This window comes from Mytilus galloprovincialis, chromosome 3 (genome assembly GCF_965363235.1).
Source record: "Mytilus galloprovincialis chromosome 3, xbMytGall1.hap1.1, whole genome shotgun sequence".
Classification (NCBI taxonomy): domain Eukaryota; kingdom Metazoa; phylum Mollusca; class Bivalvia; order Mytilida; family Mytilidae; genus Mytilus; species Mytilus galloprovincialis.
The window spans coordinates 85,869,059-85,892,547 of record NC_134840.1 but is presented as its reverse complement, the minus strand read 5'-3'; the positions used below and the strand labels follow the sequence as shown (position 1 = coordinate 85,892,547).

Genomic DNA, 23,489 nt, shown 5'->3' with positions numbered 1-23,489 from the left:
AAAAGTCAATTTTGTCTAACAAAAGTCGATTTTGTATGCAAATTAGTTCACAGAAACCAAACTAAACTAATTTGAATACAAAATTCACTTTTGTCGCCCAATTTTCAAATTAGGTAACAAAAGTCAAGTCTGTCTAACAAAAAATGAATTTTGTCATGACAAAAGTGACTTTTGTCCGCTGATAGATAATTTTGTATGACAAAATTTTAAATTTATAGTATGATACAAATTTTGTTAAACTGAACTCATTTTTGTTGAACAAAAGTCACGTTTGTCCGTACAAAATTGAATTTTGAGTACAAAACCACAAGAGTCCCATTCGGCGCCCCGTAGGCTCCGTGTTGAAGGCTGTACTTTAACCTATATTGGTTTGCTTTTTAAATTGTTACTTGGATGGAGAGTTGTCTCATTGGCACTCACATCACATCTTCCTATATCTATAGAAAATCAACCTAACGATGTTAAAGTAGATTTGATTCGTAACTTGATCTAATAATCCCAAACTATTAAATTTACTGCAAGCTTTTAGTAGTAAGTCTCTTACGATCACAGTATGCATCTATTTAAAAACTGCATGGAATATTCGCTGTGATATAGTCTCATAACTTTATATGTCATTGTATTATACTATTGTTCTCTGCTATCTTTTCATGTTTTATATTATGTAATATTTGTTGTAAATTTTGCCATACCATGTCCATGCTTTTGCAATAAAGATTAATTTATTCATTCAATATACATTTCAAATCATAGAGAAGGCGAAATAAGAGAACATTACAAATTTCAAAGATACTATTAGCATTTTGAAAGATAGATTTGGATTGTATATTTTCTGCAAGATTTGAAAACAAGTTTGAACATACAGAGACTATGATCGCAAAACAAAAGGACTATTACATATTACTGTTTTTTTCAGTTAGTTAAATTTTGAAGGATAAGTACGATAAGGACCTTTTTGACACCCAACATTAATAGTATAGTAAAAAGATGTGAAGACATGTACAAGTAAAAGATTAACAAATGATTCAATATTAAACAGTATAATGTCTTATAACGTGTTTGAAATTTGAAATATCACTGCAGATCATATCACCTTCTTTACAATCTATAACATTATCATGATTTGAAAAGATATGAAAAATCGTTGAAAATATATACTTGTGTTACTTTATATGTTTAAACTTTATTATGTTTCAATCTGTACACATTTAATGTCAATATATTAATTTTAATGAACGAAAAGCAGTCATGCGAAAGCGCCACATTTTTCTAGCACAAAGAAGTAAACAAACAACCAACACAACATATCTAAAAAATATAAACATGCAGATACAAACGATTAAGACCCGAGTTATGAAATCACCATCCCAGTATTGACACATTATCCCGATACACAAGTAAAATTGTATAAGCCTTTTTTTAATTTTGCATACACTTTCCAATTTCAGCTAAGAGACGAGTAGCTTTTGGGAAAAAGCTATTACTTTTATCATGATAACCACCAATGGTTACTGAAACTTACATGTTCATTGTTTTAAGTTTTAAAAAATTTTCATTTTAGAAAAGGTTAAATAGTACTAACTATTGTACTAATGCTACCACTGGGCACTGATATAGTCCTCCAGCAGAGGTATCGACCCAGTGCTGTAAAAATCGAATACAACTTTTGAATGTCATTCATGAGTCTTTTATAAACAAAAAGCAGTTTAGCGTATAATTTTATAAACCTGATATCTTTGATGAGCTTTCTTCTTGTTAATAGGATTTATCAAGATTTTCATTGATTGTCTTCAATTATAGTTCCTCAAACAAACATTGTCAAAAGCAAGTTGAGCAATGATCGCTTTCTAAAAAAACCAAAACATCTTAATTTCGTCTTGCTTAACGTATCATTGATATATCTAAGACATGGAACTGTCGGTCTTTCCAGTAACACATACTTTATATTCAATGACTAGATATGTCTGCTGATGCAAAATGTGGTGAGCCTTGGAGAAAGACACCCAAATGGAACACAAAGGTAAGATTTAAAACAATATGATACCGTTTTCGTGCAAATGTTGAGTATTTGTGGAATAATCTTCCTTACACTTTATGATACGAAGTATTGTTCCAATTTTATTCTTTTAGGCGGAATATGGGTGATTTTCAAAGTCAATAAATGTCTTTATTTAACATGAACGGTTTGAATATCCAAGAAAATAGTTTGAAATTACGGACCAGCTAAAAAAAAGGGATCACCTGCTGGCATTTGGCTGTTATCTGCTCTTTAATTGCCTTTTTGACATATTCTCCATTTTCATTCTCAATATAAGATTTTGACATTTCCTGATTGGTAACATGGCTACCATTTTTGAAGCATAATGCTTTTTAATTCCTTTCTTTTTTAGGCACATAATTATACATAGCATTTTGGGAATAATTAGACATACATTGAATGGGTTTTTCGTCATTTTAGCTTCTGGATGATTTGAAGAAAGAAACAAAGGGATACACACCCTCAGAGGGATTTGCATTTACTAAAGCACGCATTTTAATGGTAGGACAAGTTGGTTCAGGAAAGTCGAGTTTCATCAATACTATCAACTCAATATTTAAAGGCCATATTACAAGTCAAGCTTGTAGTGGAAATGCACAAGAGAGCCTTACAACAGAAGTAAGTTTGTATATATAATGTCAGCTGTTTGAGGTTATCTTGAAAAGCGTAAAAACTTTAAATTGTTATTAAAACATATTAAGGGTATATCAATCATAGTTGACAACCCAATGCTATATATACAAACCAAATTTAGACTGGTATATAGTTTTCCTACTGCTTTTTGTTGTTAAATAAAGACGCCAGTAGTATATCGCTGTTCCAAAGCATAAATCGTATGAGAAAACAAATCCGATTAAAAACTAAATCTAGCTAAACACATCAATTCTAAGAGGAATAAAAGGGACCAACAGAAGCACTGAACTGCAATTAAACAAAATAAAACAAACAAAACAAACAAAACAAAACAAAACCCCCCAAAAAACAAACGCCGACACACATTGAAACCTGACTATTTCATAACAACTGCCATGTTCCTGACTTGGTTCAAGAAACAAAAAAGTTGATTGGACTAGGTTTTATGGCTAGAAAAAAAACCCTCTCGCTTATATGGCAATGTTTAAATTGATCACTAGCAGGATATTACGCGATAGGAATATATATATTTGTATATTTAGACCGATCTATTATAATAACTATCTTCACTAAATACACACCTCCCCATAACAAATCTAATGCACATATAATTTGAGTGTCCATTTGGGTCATCATATAAAGTTTATAGTATAGATAGTTTGTGATAATAAAACTAGATGGACTTCATATAACAGTCACAATCGTCCTAGGTCAACTTCGCGTTAAACGCTGTTTTCAAACTTTTAAAACTATCCAACGAATTAACATCCTAATGGTTTCTTCAATCTTTAGCAAACAAACAAAAATATGATTGAACAACAAATGGAATTTAATTTGTTTCTTTTTTTTTCTGAAATCATTTTGTTATGAATTCACTTATGCCCATCTGTCCAGAGTTAAAGAAGAGCGAACAAACCAAATTGCCAATTGAACACCAATTCAATAATATCTATAATACTAAGATAACAAGGTCCAATTTGTCAGCCATCATCACGTAAAAACGATGAATCAAAGAATTCAACTTTATATATAACTACAATGTAATATAGAACAGTGATGTTGATTAAAAATTACACCACTCCAGACCCTTTTGTTTTCCACATAATTAATATTGCCAATAATTAAGAAGTTCCGGGTCGAATCCGATACCGATACCAATATAGTATGATCACCTGTTACATTTGTACCTATTACTTTATCTGTACGTTCCGCATCTGACAGGCGCACCACCAAACGCTGTATTTAGGATTTTGCTAAACACGGGTCGTAATCACAGGGTTGACACTACTAAATTCAATCATTGTCACATTGTTCCCGATTGAAGTATTTTAATCAGTATGACTTTCTAAGATGAAAATATGAATAATAAAAATCTGGACTTAAAATAAGGCGTACAGCATGTTCAGTTTTCAATTTGTTAGCCGGAATGACGTAAAACAGCGAATCAAAGAATTCAACTTTATTAATAACTTATCAAGGACAACGCTGTTGATTAAAAAAATACTCCTTTCCAGGCCCTTTTGTTTTTCAAATAAAATTAATAATACCAATAATTGATAAGGTCCAGGTCGACGGGTTCAAACAGAAAGCTGTTGAAAGCAGAGAAAACTGTGCATCTTATTATCAGCATGAATTTATCAGATGACAATACCAATACTAAAATTAGGCTTACGCATAGTTATTTTCTTTAATTCAGTCACAGACCCGCGATATCACGGATGTGTTATAGTACCGTATAAAATGGCTGTGTTTAAAGTGATTTATTCAGTATTTAACTTATATTGTATTAAAATATCACCAGTGTCTGAGCATAAAGTTTGTGAACTAACGTCTGGCTCTTTTCTAAAAAGGGTGTTGGAAGACTTTTGTTGATAAATATGTTCCGTATCAATTTTTATCAATTTTACAAATGATATATAAGCAGTTTAAAGTGCGAACCCAGCTTGTTCATTTTCACTATCATAATCGAATATGTCTATTGAAGAATAAAGGATCATGGGAAAACTGTATTTGTTTACATTTCGAAAATACCAAAATATTTAATTTGAAGTTAAGTTTCAACAAATGTTCATTGTGATATGTCTTTTTAATGTACAAAAACAGCATTTAAGTTCAAATAAATGAAAGCGATCCATTTTAACTATAGATGCGATGAATTATTACTATTAATGCAATCATTTCTGATGTAGAATTTTCGAAAATACGAGGAATTTTTATTGTAGATTTATGTGATAAATTGACTTGCAACAAATGAAAAAAACTTAATTGATGACTCTAGTATTTATGATTTTTTTCAAATTGAAATGCAAACTCCTCATTCATTCTTCATTAAACAAATATATAGTTACTCTGTTCAATTTATGTTTGGAATCCACTGTTACAAACCCTCATTCAAACCAATACAAACTTGAAGCTATAATTTCGGATATTGCAAGTCACAGACTTTTCAAGCCAGTCCACATTGGAAAAGACGAAAAAGAGAAAAAAACCATTTTCCTTTATCTTTCCTTTGCCAACGAAGGTCTCGATGGCGTCAACTTATGCAATATCCTTCATTATAAATTATTTTAATCGAAAATACCTCCTTATTTCAAAGACCAGTCTATACCAATCATTTCTTATACCTATACACAACCTATTGCACGTTTTGCAGGATCTCGATATTGACGACTTCAAGTCTAAACCTCCTGATTGCACTTATGCTAATTCCCAATTCACATATATTCCTGCTGGCCACGTTATTACCGGTGACCTCAACATTGTAAATAACACTTTTCTACGAAATGTGTTATCGAAAAGTCGTCCGAAATATCGTGGGCCTAAATCCATCAATTGGAAATACAACTTTAAAGTTTTGATGGAAAACGAGGATTATGCCAGGCAATGGGCTAAGTGCGAGAAGGAAGACGTAGACATTCTTTTCGAATGGATTAAGGTAGTGAGATCGTTGTGAAAATCAGAATAAAAAAAAACTGAATGGGTCTATCAATGCCAATGCTAGTCAATCTTTAAAGACCTCCATGACAAATATGTTGTTGTCCTCGAAGAAAAAGCCCCAAACAACATCGTTTTTGTGTGTAAAACTCATTACATTAACTGCTTGATAAACGAATAAGGTATTTACAATTCACTTGGAAACTCAACATATACCCTCATGATACTTATCAAAGAGGAAATCCTGGATAATCATAGGTCTGTTCTATGTTCCTTAGGAATTTCAACCAAAGATGAAGAACTTGATCTTCCATCACAGTATTGAATACCTAAACTACATAAGTGTCCTTACAAACAACGGTATATTGCAGGGTCTTCCAAGTGCTCCACGAAACCTCGCTCTAAATTATTAACATCTATTTTATCAGCAATCAAAGACGGGCTTCAAAGTTATTGTGAAACTGCCTATTCTAGAGGTGGCGTAAATAAGATGTGGATACTTAAAAATTCCAAAGATCGTTTAGAGTACATACACCTAACTCTCAATCATCTTGTAACAGTATTGAAACATTTGACTTTTCTACTCTTTACAAAAGTATTCCTCATCCCGCCCCCCCACCTCCTTCTGGACAATATTTCACTATGAAATTCTGTTCATGACAATACTTTACTATGAAAAACTGGCTTTGAGAATATTTTAAAACTTATTATTTCACAATAAGAAATACTACACAAGCCTGCAGCATGACCATTTTTTAGATTTATATCTGAAATTATTTTGAAAGTAGAAAATTTATATTATAAATAATAGTGACTCCGTTTCAAATTTGCATAGAAACATTACAAATGGTTCATTTTAGGAATGACCGTAATTTTTTTTCTATCTATAAAGAAATAACATAAAAAAATGGTGCACACTGAATAACGCACGTAGCGGGCTATTTAACAGTGTGCACCACATTTTTTATGTTATTTCGAATAGATAGAAAAAAGATTACAGTCATTTCTTATAATCTAATTCTAAATTCCATTTTAAACCGTAGAAAACCATGAAAAAACGTTGATGACGTCACGGTCATATGATTTAATTATGTATATAGGCTGATAAAAAAAAACCGTCAGCCAATCAGAAGACGCGTTACATTCATGATTAAATTTTAATAAATTAAAGAATTGTGTAACGTAGATTTAATTTTTATTACATTAAACTGTACAACTATAAGTAATGTACTGACAATCACTTATTTTGTAAATATCTACACAGGCCCAATGTTGCAGAAAAAAAATTCCTATATGCATGAATATATGTTGATAACCTCCCGTTCATGAGACAAAATTCCATGACAATCTGTCTATGAAATATTGTCTCAAAACTCACGAAATATAACTAAAATATAACCTCCCTTTAACAAGACACAATTTCATAGTATTTATCTATGAAATATTGTCTTAGTTCACACAAAATATAACCCCCCTTTAACAAGACAAAAATCCATTGTACTAGTATTCATCTGTGAAATATTGTCTATATACAGACACAATTTCACTATGCAAATTTGTCCTTCGCTGGACATTTTTCCATAGACGAGGACAATATTTCATGATACATAGTTATTAAATATTGTCTTGTGGTAATATACTTCATTGGACTATATTTTGCTTTACAAAATTCTACTTTGTAAAGAATCACTCTGATTCAAACAAAAAATCCTCTGAAACTGATATTATCCAGATGCTTGATTTCTTGATTGACAACATATTTGTTACGTTGAAAGGACGTGTTTTTCAACAGACTGTCGGCATTCCAATGGGAACAAACTGTGCCCCTCTACTTGCCGACTTATTTCTTTATTATTATGAGACTGACTTCATGTAGGGACTTCTTAGGAAGAAAGAAAAGAAGTTAGCAATATCCTTTAACTCTACTTTCCGCTTTGTAGATGATGTGCTTAATAATTAAAAATTTGGTGAATATGTGGAATGCATATATCCCATCGAACTAGGGATAAAGGATACTACTGATACAGTAAAGTCGGCCTCATATCTTGACTTACATCTAGAAATTGACAATGAGGGTCGATTGAAAACAAAACTTTACGACAAAAGAGATGATTTCAGCTTTCCAATTATGAACTTTCCATTTCTAAGTAGGAACATTCCAGCAGCACCTGCATACGGGGTATATATCTCCCAATTGATACGATATTCCCCTGCTTGCATTTCCAATCATGATTTTCTTGATAGAGGTTTCTGCTCACAAGGAATCTATTAAACCAAGAGTTCCAAATGGTGAAGTTGAAATCATCCCTTCGTTAATTTTACGGGCGCCATCATGAGTTGGTTGACCTTTACGGAATAACCGTTTTACAAATGATATTGGATATGTTCCGTACGTCGTAACTAATATCATCTTCCCTTTCATAAATGTGACGTACCGAATTAGACTATTTACCGGATTTGTTCTCACATAAGCAACACGACGGGTGCCACACGTGGAGCAAGATCTTCTTACCCTTCCGGAGCACATGAGATCACCCCTAGTTTTCGGTGGGGTTCGTGTTGTTTATTCTTTAGTTTTCTGTATTGTGTAATGTTTACTATTGTTTTTCTGTTTGTCTTTTTTTATTTTTAGCCATGGCGTTGTCAGTATATTCTAGATTTATGAGTTTGACTGTCCCTTTGGTATATTTCTTCCCCCTTTTATTCAAACTTGTAACAAAAACGCTTCTCAAAATGTCATATTGTATTCTTAAAATTACGTTTTTCCTTAACCATAACTATGAATTTTGTACTAATTAACATTGAAAGTTAAATAAGTTCCTGTGATATTTGTTTTAAACGAATATGCACATACGTCATAGAAATCAATGAATAAGTTCACACAACATATTGTACGATTTAAAATTATAATGCTTCTTGTTACACTTGAATCATAATGCCAGCTAATTTGTTAATGATTTTATGTAATCAAGATGTCAATACAATGGTCAAAATATATTGTTTCCTTTTGAGAACTTATATCTGAAATAACAATACCCTGAGTGTTTCTTTTATCATGTGAAACAGTTCAAAAACTTAAACTGTTTCCATATACTTTGTTAAATTCTTTTTAGTATCGGATGTACCAAATAAGAAGTGGAAAAAATGGACAGCCAATGAATTTCCGACTTCATGATACTAGAGGAATAGAAGCTGGCCAGGGGGTAGATGAAATGGAAATGTGTTATTTACTCGATGGGAATGTGCCAAATCGCCACCAGGTAAACAATTATTTTAAATCGAAACCTTTGGTTATACCAGACTTCGAGTGGAACGTATGCCATTTACGGAAATGTGTTACAAAAGATAAAATGTAAAATTATGTCATTTTTTTCAAATAAAATTCATTAGCAATATGAATGATAGATACTATATCTTAACAGTATGGTACATATTTCAAATTTCACCAAGTCAAAGTAAAAAAGGGTCTCCAATGTCAAAATCCAGAATTTAATATTACTTCAGGAATATCATTGTTGAAATTTATTAAAGGTAAATAGCTTAAAATGTAAAATGTTGGGTCTACATTAAACTTACTTATCAGTTTAAAATTGTTACACGATGATGACTGCTGTACCCATAGTTTGACTGTTTTATTTTAGTTTGTGTGTTTAGTTAACGCATCATTATAAATATAACGGAATTTGATGAGACTGTCATTAAAGTGAGAAGATTAGCTCTATAAAACCAGGTTTAATTCACCATTTTCTACATTTGGAAATGCCTGTACCAAGTCAGGCATATGACAGTTCTTGTCCATTCGTTTTTAGTGCGTTTTGTTATTTGGTTTTGCAATGTGATTATGAACTTTTCGCATTGATTTTCAGTATTTTTGTGATTTTACTTTCTACTAGCATAAAAACAGATAATATGTATATATCGTCTACCTCCGGGAAATTCTAATCGTTAAAAAGTGTATAACATTATCGGAGTCTTTTTGACGATGTACCTGCTTTCATACTTTCACTTCAATACAGGATTTTACCATAATGCTTTCCTGGACTACTATTTATTTTACAGTTCAATCCATCAGTTCCACTTTCACCAAATACACCAGGTTTTATAAAGAACCCGCTCTTAAGTGAGAAAATTCATTGTGCGGTGTTTGTTATAGATGGTACCACCATAGATGTGATGGTAGAAAATATAACTGAGAAGATGAATAAATTTAAGAAATGTATGAACCAAAGAGGTATATTGAATATTTCATAATTTCATATTTTCAAAACATGAGTTAATTGCCAAATAAAAGTTACTTTTTATGAAACAGATATGTGACGTTAATAGATGACAAGGTCTGTCTTTTCATACAAATGGTTTATTAATTGTTGAAATTATTTAAGGTTTGACAAGTGGGTCAGTCGGGATGAAAGACGATAAAGAGGGAAAAGCTACTCCTCTAAAATCATTTAGTTTCTTTCTTGCATTTTGTAAAGTAATGCTATATTTTCGGATTATTTTTTTCCATATCGATGTCAATATATAAATAAGAAATGGTATATCTAGCATATTTACCGGAACATATCTGGATGTTGGTATTTAGTCAAATCTTTACCAGGATTTGTTTCAAAAATGGATTTTAATGTAGACAAATACAAAATGATTTGGTTTTTAATAAATATATATAAACTGCTGCTGTGCTACATGACTGTGCTATTTGAGCAGTCAAATTGCATTGACCGTATATTCATATGTTATATACAGTCACTGACCGTATATCATCTTGTTTATGACGTTGACAATGTGTTTCCGTAGAGTTTTATTTATGACGTCAATAACACGTACATGTTCGCGGAAATTTAACGTCGTCCGCTTCAAATTAAGAAATGATGTTTTTTTACCCAAAATACTTCATTTAGAACAGTTTTAGGAGTTGCAGTATATGAAGAATAACCTTACATTGTCTCGAAATATCAATCTGTTATTTGTACTCGGCTCGAAACAGGTAGAAATGCTCGGCACAGCCTCGCTTTCTACCTGTTTCTAAGCCTTGTACAAATAACATTGATATTTCGAGACAATGTATGGTTATTCTATATATATTTGGGTAAGTTGATGCAAACATTCGAGATCATATTAAATCGTATACTGTTATAGATTTATAATGTTTAACCACCATATTTTTTTTTATCAATTTGTAAACATGTTAATTTTTAGCTTGAAAATCAAGTAGTTTGTGTTTTTTCCGAGTAGAGTTTTAGAATTTCAAACAAATGTATTTCACTTTGGTTTAATATTAATTAGCTGTCACTTTTCTATAGCTTTACAAATGGTGGTCATAATTATAATTTAGAATTGTCATTGAAGGTGGCGCACAATTCGTGTTTAGTAATTCTTTTGATGTATCATTTGTATGCAAGAGTTGCCCTCCTTTGTACTATGTTCAATTCCGAAAAAAGTCAATGTTGATTGTCTACCTTGAACAGGTCATAATTTAATCTTTGCGCCTAGTTATTTCATTGAGCTTTGAAATGTTACCAAATTTATAAATGTACTAGATCTTAGTTATCTTTATTGGTTTATTAAAGACATTTATGAATATATATATTTATATATACATAAGTACGTCTGAGTCAGTGACAACCATACAACAGATGTATCCATCGGATCGCCATCAATGATGGTGATACATGGCTGTGTACATAATGTATATACAACTCGTCTAAACATCAACCCAACAATGTTAGATCTGTAAATTTGCTTTCGCAAATTTTTGGTTCTTCCCTCGCCGGGATTCGAACCCATGCTACTGTGATATCGTGACACCAAATCGCCTGCACTGCAGCCGTCCCGCTAGACCACACGACCACCTGGGCTCTAAAAGAGAGCTTTCGGTGGGCATGTGTTACCTTTCCACGTCAGTTTTAATCTAGCGGCGTACTACAGTACATGATATATAAGGCATGAAAATGTTATTGTTACAGATCAGCTAAATTATCTATAGTAAAGGATCCTCCAAATTAATGTAAGATACTGTCACAGAAAATGATTATATTCATAAGTACGTCTGAGTCAGTGACAACCCTACAACAGATGTATCCATCGGATCGCCATCAATGATGGTGATACATGGCTGTGTACATAATGTATATACAACTCGTCTAAACATCAACCCAACAATGTTAGATCTGTAAATTTGCTCTCAAAAAAAGAGCTTTCGGTGGGCATGTGTTTTCTGTGACTGTATCTTACATTAATTTGTAGGATCCTTTACTATAGATAATTTAGCTGATCTGTAACAATAACATCTTCATGCCTTATATATCATGTACTGTAGTACGCCGCTAGATTAAAACTGACGTGGAAAGGTAACACATGCCCACCGAAAGCTCTTTTTTTGAGAGCCCAGGTGGTCGTGTGGTCCAGCGGGACGGCTGCAGTGCAGGCGATTTGGTGTCACGAATCCCGGCGAGGGAAGAACCAAAAATTTGCGAAAGCAAATTTACAGATCTAACATTGTTGGGTTGATGTTTAGACGAGTTGTATATATATATTAATATATATATAATTTTATTTATTTGTTTTGTAATGTTTAAAATTAATTGATATTACAAAAAAATAGATATATTCTATTATCTATTAAATATTATTTTGTTACATATCGATTTTCTGAACGTGCAAGACCGTCATGGGTGTGCAAAGACTCGCTTCGAACTTATCTCGTGATCATCAAGTTTCTAGGGTGATAAGACAAGTTACTGTAGAATAATAGTTATAGAATCTTCTTCCAAGTTCTCAAAAATCTGTTCTTTTTAAAGCCGTAATCTGGTAATAATTTAAAAGGATTTTTTTCTACTTTTAATTTAAGGTACAATATGCAGGTGGATAACACATGATTCGTTTTGCTGTCAAGAATGCAATGTTTCAAGATGTAGTATGCATCATATAATCTCCAACAGCATTGATCCTGCTACTTTTTATATAAACCATGAGTTCCTTTAATATTGTGTATACAATTATGTCAGAACTCAAGTGAAGCAGACATGCTGTCTTAATTCATCTGCATTACTCGACCTCAAAAGACAAATACATGAAAGAAGTGTTACACCCCTAACTAAAAACCCCAAAATACTGAATTTAGAGGAAAATCAATTTGGAAAGTCAATACTCACATGGCAAAATCAACTAACAAAACGCATCAAAAACGAATGGACAAGAACTGCCATATTCCTCACTTGGTACAGGCATTTTCAAATGTAGAAAATGGTGGATTAAACCTGGTTCTATAGCACTACCCTCTCACTTTATTACCAGTCTCATCAAATTCCGTTATATTTACATTGAATCGTTAAATAAACAGACACAATAAATTAAATAGTCAAAATATGGGTACATCACTCATCATCGTATAACAATTTTAAAAGGGACAATTAACAGAACACAAAAAACATCTACTATCTACTAACACATTCATTGATTTGAGTGTTTGACGTCAGAAAATTTTATCGTTCAATGTGCGTACAAACAATTTTAAAATTTACATAGGCAATGTTAGCTTAGAGTATGTAAGAATAAATTACAGAAATAGACCGAGATTTAAACTAGTCCAAAAGTTATATATAGAATTTATAAGAATCTACAAATAGTTAATTCCACTACGCAATTGAAGGATTTTGACGTTTGTGGTTCTACGTATATTGTAATTCATAATAGAAATACATGTATATCATAATGACATATAATAGAATTATATCATACTAACGGGATCTTTTAAAGTCACGTTATAAGAACAAAAGAAATACAAAAAGTCGCATATACCTAACAAACCACCAAAAAATAAAAGCCAATACAAAAACATTGACACCCATACGCACAAACACAAAAACAGCTCACCACAGCCACAACTTTATGCCAGAAATTTCATAAAGTTATGACAAATGCATTAGTGAAAAATTATAATTGGAACCTACATGTACATAAAACAAATTTAACTTTTTTTGAAAATGACTATAAATGAAAACCGAATTAAATTGTATTCCTCTAATGACATAATGATTAGGAAAATTGACCAGAGTTATCTTACATTGATCACAGGGAGGTTTAGCAAACAAATTCTAATAATAGCTTTATTAACGTTAAAACAATTTTCCACTAAAAATAAATGTTACTTTATTCAAATATAACGACCTTGTTAGCTAAATCTACTAACTTTATGAGATATTAGGAATTTTTATGATAATAGATAAACATGCTAGTATATCGTCAAAGCCTATAGATCAACGTACGGTATTCAACAATGTAGAAAATCCGTACTGCATAGTCAGCTATAAATGAACCCGAAATGGCAAATTTAAAGTAATTAAAACTAACGTCTTGATTTATTGAAAAATACCATGGAACGAAAAAAAACCAAACCCGACAACATCTAAATTACAGGCTCCTACAATAACTGTAACAATCACATACAGAAAGTGGCGGAATTAAACATGTTAGCGGACCATCAACCCTGTCCTTACCCAGGACAATGGTGTAACAGTACAACATTTGAAAAAAATGAATGACAACGATCACGCGAAAAACCAAAATTGAATCCGAAAAAAAACCCACAAAACATCCCTTTAAGTTGAATTGTTGCCCCTTTTTGAAAGCCATTATGATGATGATCAGGACTTCCAAGATACTTACAAAAGTAGGATGTAGCAGTGTTCTTATAGACCATGACACAGGATTGCCTGCATTTTTATCTTTTCTGGGTTTTTTTTTCAAATGGCATTTCTCCTTCAAGACGTATTTGAAACAGACAAATGAGTGACAACAATTTAACACCTGTTTGCACTTGGGCTCTCGAAGTGTTGCACAATTACATAATCAAACTTGTGGAATTATAACGGATCATATATGCCGAGTTATATAAACGTATACCTTCAGGTCAAAGACTCATTGAAAATATAAGAGATTTTCGACGAATCTACGTGTCTACTACAAGTAGGCCGGACAAATTTCGCATATATACGCTTACATTCGGATTGACGCGATATTTGCAATGATATATACTATAGCTAATAGATATTTTGATGAAACATTTTTATGATTTTCTCAATTCGTTATGTTTACTTGAATTAAACGGTCACGATTTTGAACCAAGAGCAAAATACTGTAAACACAAGCAGGGGTGGAAATTCATGATTTTGAAACATAGATTTATTTGTTTTTATCTTTCTGTGATTTTTTCGGCGGACTATATGCTACTGCACTTAAGAGATCCATATGCAATTACAACTACCACAATCGACTGTCTTGTAATTTTTTTTTTAAATATCCATACTGTAATTTATGTTGAAACACGAAAATAAAATGCATTAACTTTGCACATACAGTCAACTTTTGAAAATCCCATACAAACAAATGTACAACATATAAATATACAAAATTGGCATTTTTAACCTTCTCCAATAAAGAGTTCCATTTCCTTTGTTCGCTTTGTAGATGGTTACCAGCCTAAGTGGCGGAACTAAAAAGAGTAGCGAAAGATGCCAGAGGAACAGTCAAACTCATAAATCAAATATAAACTGACGACACAGCTAAAAGTGTAAAAGACAAACAGACAAATAATAGTACACAAGAAAGACTAAATACTAAGTAACACGCATCTCACCAAAAATGTGGTGTGATTTCTGGTGATCCGGAAGGGTAAGCAGATCCTGCTCCACAAACTCACCCGTCATAATTGCTCATGTCATGACAAATCCGGAAAAAAAGTATATTTCGGTAGGTCATTCATGAAAAGGGAAGAGGATTGTAGTTACGACGTAAAAACATATCCGATATCATCTGTGACACTGTAATTCTATAACAGTCAACAAACTCGTGATGCCGTCCGTAAAATTAACGAAAGAATGATTTCAACTTCACCATTTGGAATTATTTGTTTAAAAGCTTCCTTGTGAGCAGCTACCCGCTATCAAGGAAATCAGGATAGGAAATACAAGCGCGGGAATATCGTATCAATTGGGAGATATATAGTCCGTATTTAGGTGAAGATGAAATGTTGCTACATGCAAATGGAAAGTTCACAATTGGGAAGCTGAAATCGTCTTGTTTGTCGTACATTTTTGTTTTTAATCGACTCTTGTTGTCAATTTCTAGATGTAAGTCAAGATACGATGCAGACTAAACTGTATCTGTAGTATCCTTTATCTCTAGTTCGATGGGATAGATGCGTTCAATATAGTCACCAAATTTTGAATTATTTAGTGAGAAAGCAAAGTTTAAGGAGTTAGCTAACTTCTTATTTTCCATTCTAAAAAGTTCCTATATGAGGTCAGCCTCAATATAATAAAGAAAAAAATCGGCAAGAATAGGGACACATGTGGTTCCCATTAGAATGCCGAGACAGTCTTAAAATACCGAACAGATATAACATTGAACACTTTTATTTGGTAGATTAAACTTCGAACTACCTTATAGAATGCTACTTGATTTATTGATTCGAGCAGTATTTGCCCAACAATATTCCTTAGCAATATGCACACGTCAAGTCGATTCAAAGAACTGTTGAAAAATTTCATTAAATTTTCAAAAACGCTATGTATACACCAGACAATGGTTTGATATTTCCCTTCTGACAAGATTGACTGTTTTGTTTTTAAATTATCTATGTATATTTGTATATATTTATATCTGAATTCTTCTTCATTAGATCTAGTTATTATGACAGATCTGCCATCAGTAGGGTCCAACTGTCAATTTGATGTTAAAGTCTTTAACTTTGATCTCCTTATCATATCTCCAATACTTTTATGTTTGTTATACGCAACTGTTTGTGTTGCAGGGATGGGGTAATCGTAATCTGTAATCGTAATCGATTGTAATTGATTTCAATTTTTCAAGTAATCGACAGTAATCTGTAATCGAAGACATTTTCGATTACATGTAATCGTAATTTAATCGATTGCAGTAAAAAATTGGATGTAATCATCGATTACTTTTCGATTACATTTCGATTACTTTAGTAAAATAGTTGGATGAAAAACAACCTATTTCAGAGGAAAATATGCATGTCAATGCATGTTATCACTTTGAAGTACAGATAAAATATTATGCATCAACAATACTTGACAGTTAAGCAACTGCCTTATTTCTATCTATTGTCTCAAGCTGCAATATGAGCAACCAGATCCCCTACCTAAATTTACTTTATATCTAGCTTTTTAAAACTAATGGATGTATGTGCTTGTCAATAATTCAAGAGCTTTAATATTAAAATAATAAAATAGATTTGAAATAATAAAATAGATCTTAAATAAGAAATGTGTCTGTCTTTCGTTAAGTTCTGTACTACATTTTTGAAAGTAGTAAGTTTATTTGTATTGTGTTTCCTGAAAATATCCTTTTCAATCAGAGTTGAAATTAAAGCTTAGAATAGATAATCAGTTGATATCTTAAATGTTATGATATTCATGTATATAAATTGAATTAAAAAAGAAAAAAAAATCCTTTTAACATTAATGAACCAATTGCGAATGCATTGCATTTTTTTTAGAAATAGATACATAAAATCCTTTTGACACTATAAATATATTTTGTATATAATTTTATTGGAGAAGTCAACCAATCTTAAAAACATTCTTGCCTGTCCTAATAAGATGATCAAAGTCTTCTAATCAATAACAAACATAGCTTGTTTTTATTTCAATTATCTTATGTCTAATTAAAAAGGAAATTTACAGTATTTAGCCCCAGGTTATAAATTGTTCTCCAGTGGCAGTTAAATAATCTGTAATTAGGGTAGTTATCCAAACAAAAGGTTTAAATGATGCATGTCATTATAAAAATGAATTTAGCTGAACTAATTAATTATTCTACTTTTTTATATTTCCTTATATACCTTTATTCTCCTAAACCAAAGTACAATGGTACAGAGACATATACAAATAAATTAACACAGTATAAATTTTAAATACAAATGTTAAAAAAGAGACATAAAGTAATTACCCAGGAGATTCTAGGCATTTAATAATAATTCTTATAAACTTGCACAGATTGTTTAGTTAAGGGTTGCTACTATTCATGAGACCTTGAAATTTTGGTCTGTTTATAAAATTATTCTTTAGTAGCAATTGTCTACTATCGTCTATTGCCGAGCATTCTAAAATGTAATAGAACTTGTCGCCAATACCAAAGTACAAATACGATTTTCTCTCTAAATGATTTGCCATTTACCAATTTTGATAGGAATTTTTGTGTTCAAAGATCTAAATCTACAAAAAGAAGCAATGTTTTTGTCTTCTAAAATATCAAAGTAAGTTTCGAAATTTAAACTATTTTTGAATAACTTAGAATAGTTTTAATTTTATAATTAACTATGCTAAAATAATAATAAAAAGCTAACTGAAGTTAGTAAGAAAGCAAAATTTTTGAAAAACAATAAGTAATGAATAAGTGATTGTTGGAATGCGATGACATCTTTCATTTATGTTGAAAGTAAATATTTCAAGATTTTTTTTAATATTTCTTATCTTCATTAAGAGATTTGATCTTAAAAAAACAGCTATAATGTAGAGCATGTAATTGACAGTAATCGAAAAGTAATGTAATTACTTTTGATAAAGTAATCGATTGTAATGGATTACATACAAAAATTTGAGTAATCGATTATTAATCGATTGCACAAAAATCCTTCATGTGATCGATTATTAATCGATTACATTTGTCAGTAATCGTGCTCATCCCTGTTGTGTTGTATTAAATATTTGTACACAATCTTCGTCGAACTATAATATATGCCAGTGTTTCATTATTTGTTTCTTTATTTAACGTATATATGGATTATATTTAGTTTTTAAAACTAACGGAATAATGTGTTCCACTTTTGATTTGTTTTGTTGTGATAAGTCAGTACGGTCATTTGATAAAGCATTAGTAATACTATTATCTATTTCCTCGTTATCATAAACCCTATCTAATAATTTCACTTTGTTAGATTGTCTAATAATTTTTATATGATTTGCATATCTAAAAATACTTGAAATGGATTGGTCAATTAGAAACTTTCTCTAAGTTAACACTTCGATAAACCATGTTTCCGAGCTATCAACAACAAAAATGTTTATTAAATATCACAAATGTTTGGCTGAAGAATTATAAGGATTAAACTCATTTTTTCTAGAGGTTATAGATGTGTAAACCGGAGCTCTTACTCACAAACTCAACATACCGGAATTTCATTCAGTTTGTGAGTTAATCGTCCCGGTTTAAACATCAAGAACCTCTGGAAAAAATGTGTTTAATCCTATAATAATTTGTTATGGATCATGTTTCTAACCTCACATTTAATAGATCCTCTGAATACATGCTGTGACTGACTGCTATTTCGGTGCAGAAACAGATAAGCATTTGTTTCTTTAGATGTATTTTAAGGTTAAGAATGCCATATGTTGAGCCACCTTCTTTAAATAACAATCACAAGCTTAACTGCCGAAACATTATAGTTTCGGGTCCTATCATGCAATATGGGATGCGTTGGTGTTTTATTATAACAAAACATATTTTCGTTATCTGCAAAATTATTTACTATTCACAAGGACGTCGTACTACCGATTGTATATGCTATGCCGATCCGAGTTTGTATTCATTCACAGTCTGGTGCTGTTCTTATGTGTCTTTTTTTTTTTAGCTCACCTGGCCCAAACGGCCAAGTGAGCTTTTCCCATCACTTGGCGTCAGGCGTCGTTAACTTTTACAAAAATCTTCTCCTCTGAAACACTGGGCCAAATTCCACCAAACTTGGCCACAATCATCATTGAGGTATCTAGTTTAAAAAATGTGTCCGGTGACCCGGCCAACCTTCCAAGATGGCTACCATGGCTAAAAATAGAACATAGGGGTAAAATGCAGTTTTTGGCTTATAACTCAAAAACCAAAGCATTTAGAGCAAATCTGACATGGGGTAAAATTGTTTAACAGGTCAAGATTTATCTGCCCTGAAATTTTAAGATAAATAGGATAACCCGTTGTTGGGTTGCTGCCCCTGAATTAGTAATTTTAAGGAAATTTTGCTGTTTTTGGTTATTATCTTGAATATAATTATAGATAGAGATAAACTGTAAACAGCAATAATGTTCAGCAAAGTAAGATTTACAAATAAGTCAACATGACCGAAATAGTCAGCTGACCCCCTAAGGAGTTATTGTCATTTATAATCAATTTTTAACAATTTTCAGAGTAAATCTGACATTGGGTAAAATTGTTAATCAGGTCAATTTCTACCTGCCCTGAAATTTTCAGATGAATCGGATAACCCAGTTTTGGGTTGCTGCCCCAGAATTAGTAATTTTAATGAAATTTTGCTGTTTTTGTTTATTATTTCTTGAATATTGTTATAGATAACGATAAACTGTAAACAGCAATAATGTTCAGCAAAATAAGATTAAGTCAGTTGACCCCTTTAGGAGTAATTGCCCTTTATAGTCAATTTTTAACCATTTTTCGTAAATCTTATTAATCTTTTACAAAAATCTTCTCCTCTGAAACAACTTGGCAAAATCTATCCAAACTTGGCCACAACCATCTTTGGGGTATGTAGTTTCAAAAATGTGTCCGTCGACCAGGCCATCCAACCAAAATGGCCACCATGGCTAAAAATAGAACATAGGGGTAAAATGCAGTTTTTGGCTTAAAACATAAAAACCAAAGCATTTAGAGCAAATATGGAGGAAAGTTGTTTATCAGGTCAAGATTTATCTGCTCTGAAATTTTCGGATGAAACGGATAACCCTGAATTGTTATTCTTTAAGGAAATTTTGCTGTTTTTGGTTATTATCTTGAATATTATTATTACATCTATATAGAGATAAACTGTAAACAGCAATAATATTCAGCAAGGTAAGGTTTACAAATAAGTCAACGTGACTGAAATGGTCAATTGACCCCCTAAGGAGTAATTGTCCTTTATAGTAAATTTTTAACAATTTTCATAAAATTTGTAAATTTTTTCTAACATTTTCCACTGAAACTACTGGGCCAAGTTCTTTATAGATAGAGATAATTTTAAGCAGCAAGAATGATCAGTAAAGTAAGATGTACAAACACATCACCATCACCAAAACACAATTTTGTCATGAATCCATCCTCTTCCTTTGTATAATATTCACAAAGACCAAGGTGAGCGACACAGGCTCTTTAGAGCCTCTAGTTTCTTCTTCTTGAGATGTATTTGTTTAAAATTAAGAATGGACATGGGAAATGTGTCAAAGAGACAACAACCCGACCATAGAAGAAACAACAGTAGAAGGTCACCAACAGGTCGTCAATGTAGCGAGAAATTCCCGCACCCGGAGGCGTCCTTCAGCTGGCCCCTAAACAAATATATACTAGTTCAGTGATAATAAACGCTATACTTATTTCCAAATTGTACACAAGAAACTAAAATTAAAAAAAATACAAGAATAACAAAGGCCAGAGGCTCCTGACCTGGGACAGGCGCAAAAATGCGGCGGGGTAAATATGTTTATGAGATCTCCCCCTCCCCCTATACCTCTAGCCAATGTAGAAAAGTAAATGCATAACAATCCGCACATTTGAAATTCAATTCAAGAGAATTCCGAGTCTGATATCAAAAGATGTAACCAAAGAAAATAAACGAAATGACAATAATACATAAATAGCAACACACTTCTAGTAGTTAACTGACATGCCAACTCCAGACTTCAATTAAACTGATTCAAAGATTATGATTTCATCATATGAATTTCAGGCACAATCCTTCCCGTTAGGGGTTAAGTATCATCCCATCATTACATATGAGAAGAACATAACCCGTGTCATGCCAACAACTGGTTTTTGAAATAATGTATTTAGTTCCGATGCAAAGACCCTATAAGTGAATCAATATTAACGCTAGAATAAGCAATCTTTAATGACCTGACAATTAACCTTTTTAGTCACTATGAAGTGTTACAATTCATATTTAAACGCAACACTTAGATAATGACCAAAAAGGTTCCGTTATCGCATCAGGGCCGCTAGAAAAAGAAAAAAATCCGACAATTTTGTGAGATCATCTGACAAATATAAACAAGATATGGTTTAATTGTCAATATGTACACATAGATTAAAGAACAGATCAACAAATCTAAATGCGGGTCCAGGATAAATTATGAAAAAAGGGTCGACTAGGGGCCCAATCTAGAAAACGTTTTGAGTGGAACCGTAATAGGTCAAAATAAACATTAACAAATAAATCAAATATTTTATTGCCATATAAACTTTACAGTTTGTGACCAACATATATTAATACAATAAACACAATAAACATATATACATACATATTAAACATACAAAATATCAACAGCATTAAAATTTATAACAACAAGCAAGTTGTTAAGAGTCCCCTGTCCTCAGTTCTAATGACTTTTTCAAGAAGGATCCTAACTTATTTGTTTGTAAAGGCGATGATGGATTTAGTAAGTAATGAATTTTTTCTTCTTCATTTAAATTATTAAAATTATTATTTTCTGCACATATGTGATGAAAAAAGTCATTTATTAGAGTTTTGTTATACTCACAATATAGTAAAAAATGTTTCTCATTCTCTAGTATTTTACATTTATGGCAAAGACGTTTCTCTCTTGGGAATATCTCCCCTTTTCAATCAAGAGTGAGTGATCACTTATTCAAAATTTAGTGTTTAATCTCCTTATCTGAAAATTAGATGTATTTAGATATTACTCTAGTTTGTAATCTTTTTTAAGTTTTTTATAGAGAAAAAATTTACTTTTATCATCGATGTTTTGAAATTTATTTTGAATTAAATCTTCATATCTATTTTTTATTTTTAACTTTATATCGTTTTTTATTTTATTTACATCTTTTATGTCCTTACAAGTAGAAAGAATATTAAGGTCAACGTTAGTCTCTTTAACAATATTTTTAGCATATGCATACCATGAGTAAGTTCCTGTCAAATCTAGAGACTGTGCTAGAGAAAAAGCTTCCTTTAACAATGGATTAATATTATTATTATATATTCTAGCTAAATATAAAAGGGTTTGTGTTTTAATAAAACATTCTATAGGCAATCTTCCTAATTCAACTCTTGCTCCTAAATTGGGTGCATTTTTTCTTATCCCTAGAGTAGATTTACAAAATTTAAGATGCATATTTTCTATGGGGGTTTTGTCTATAAAATCAAGTTGATTAATTTCTTTTCCTGAAGTTAAGGCTCTGCTTTTGGCTCGATGAAAAGAAATATATGTATCCAAATATGTTACTTCTGAATTATAGGTCATAATTGGTTTTACTAAAGAATCAAAAAGATTATTTGCTACTTTTATAGGTAGATTATTCAAGAGAAAAATAGCTTGATCTTCTAAAACCATAACAGATCTGCTGATTTATATCTTTCATTCTGTGCTTTGCGAAAAAAATAAAAATAAAATGACTTACCGGTTATATTCGGAATTGTTAAAGTGTCCAAACATAATTAATAAAACGCTTGCAATATTTCATTTTCAATATTTTGTGCAAGAGAACGCCATGTTTACTGCACTGGGACAACATTTCAAGCTGTGACGTCAAGTGTGATTCGCTGTGACACGATAAAATCTTTTGTTTGTTATTTGCTTTATTAATCTATTTTACGTTATTACCAATCAACAAAATAAACAAAATAAAGGATTTTTTTTGTAATACTGACTTTATCACTGCGAAATATCAGGCTCGCTATTTGGGCTCATTTGATTTTTTACAGTGATAAAGTCGATCAGTGTAAAAAACAAAAAAGTTCTATATTTCTATACTAGTATATACACAGCTTATAACATACTAATACAGAATTATAACATACTAAAAATTTTAATTGTTAGTTCATAATCTAGAAATTATTAAGAAACTTTAATATCTGTTT

General features: G+C 31.6%; 1 protein-coding gene across 2 annotated transcripts in view; it reads left to right on the top strand.

Annotated features, from left to right (window-relative positions):
• The window catches only part of LOC143069227 (interferon-induced protein 44-like), a 90,274-nt gene that overhangs the window by 11,234 nt on the left and 55,551 nt on the right, over positions 1–23,489 (top strand). Inside the window, exons 2-5 of one of the 2 annotated variants that reach the window (XM_076243759.1) lie at positions 1,959–2,020; positions 2,459–2,656; positions 8,719–8,865; positions 9,665–9,836. In XM_076243759.1, the coding sequence (XP_076099874.1) occupies positions 1,961–2,020; positions 2,459–2,656; positions 8,719–8,865; positions 9,665–9,836 (577 nt within the window). In that variant the 5' untranslated portion in view covers positions 1,959–1,960. Of the gene's footprint in view, positions 1–1,958; positions 2,021–2,458; positions 2,657–8,718; positions 8,866–9,664; positions 9,837–23,489 lie in introns of those variants that run through there. The other variant, XM_076243758.1, reaches the window with a different exon arrangement.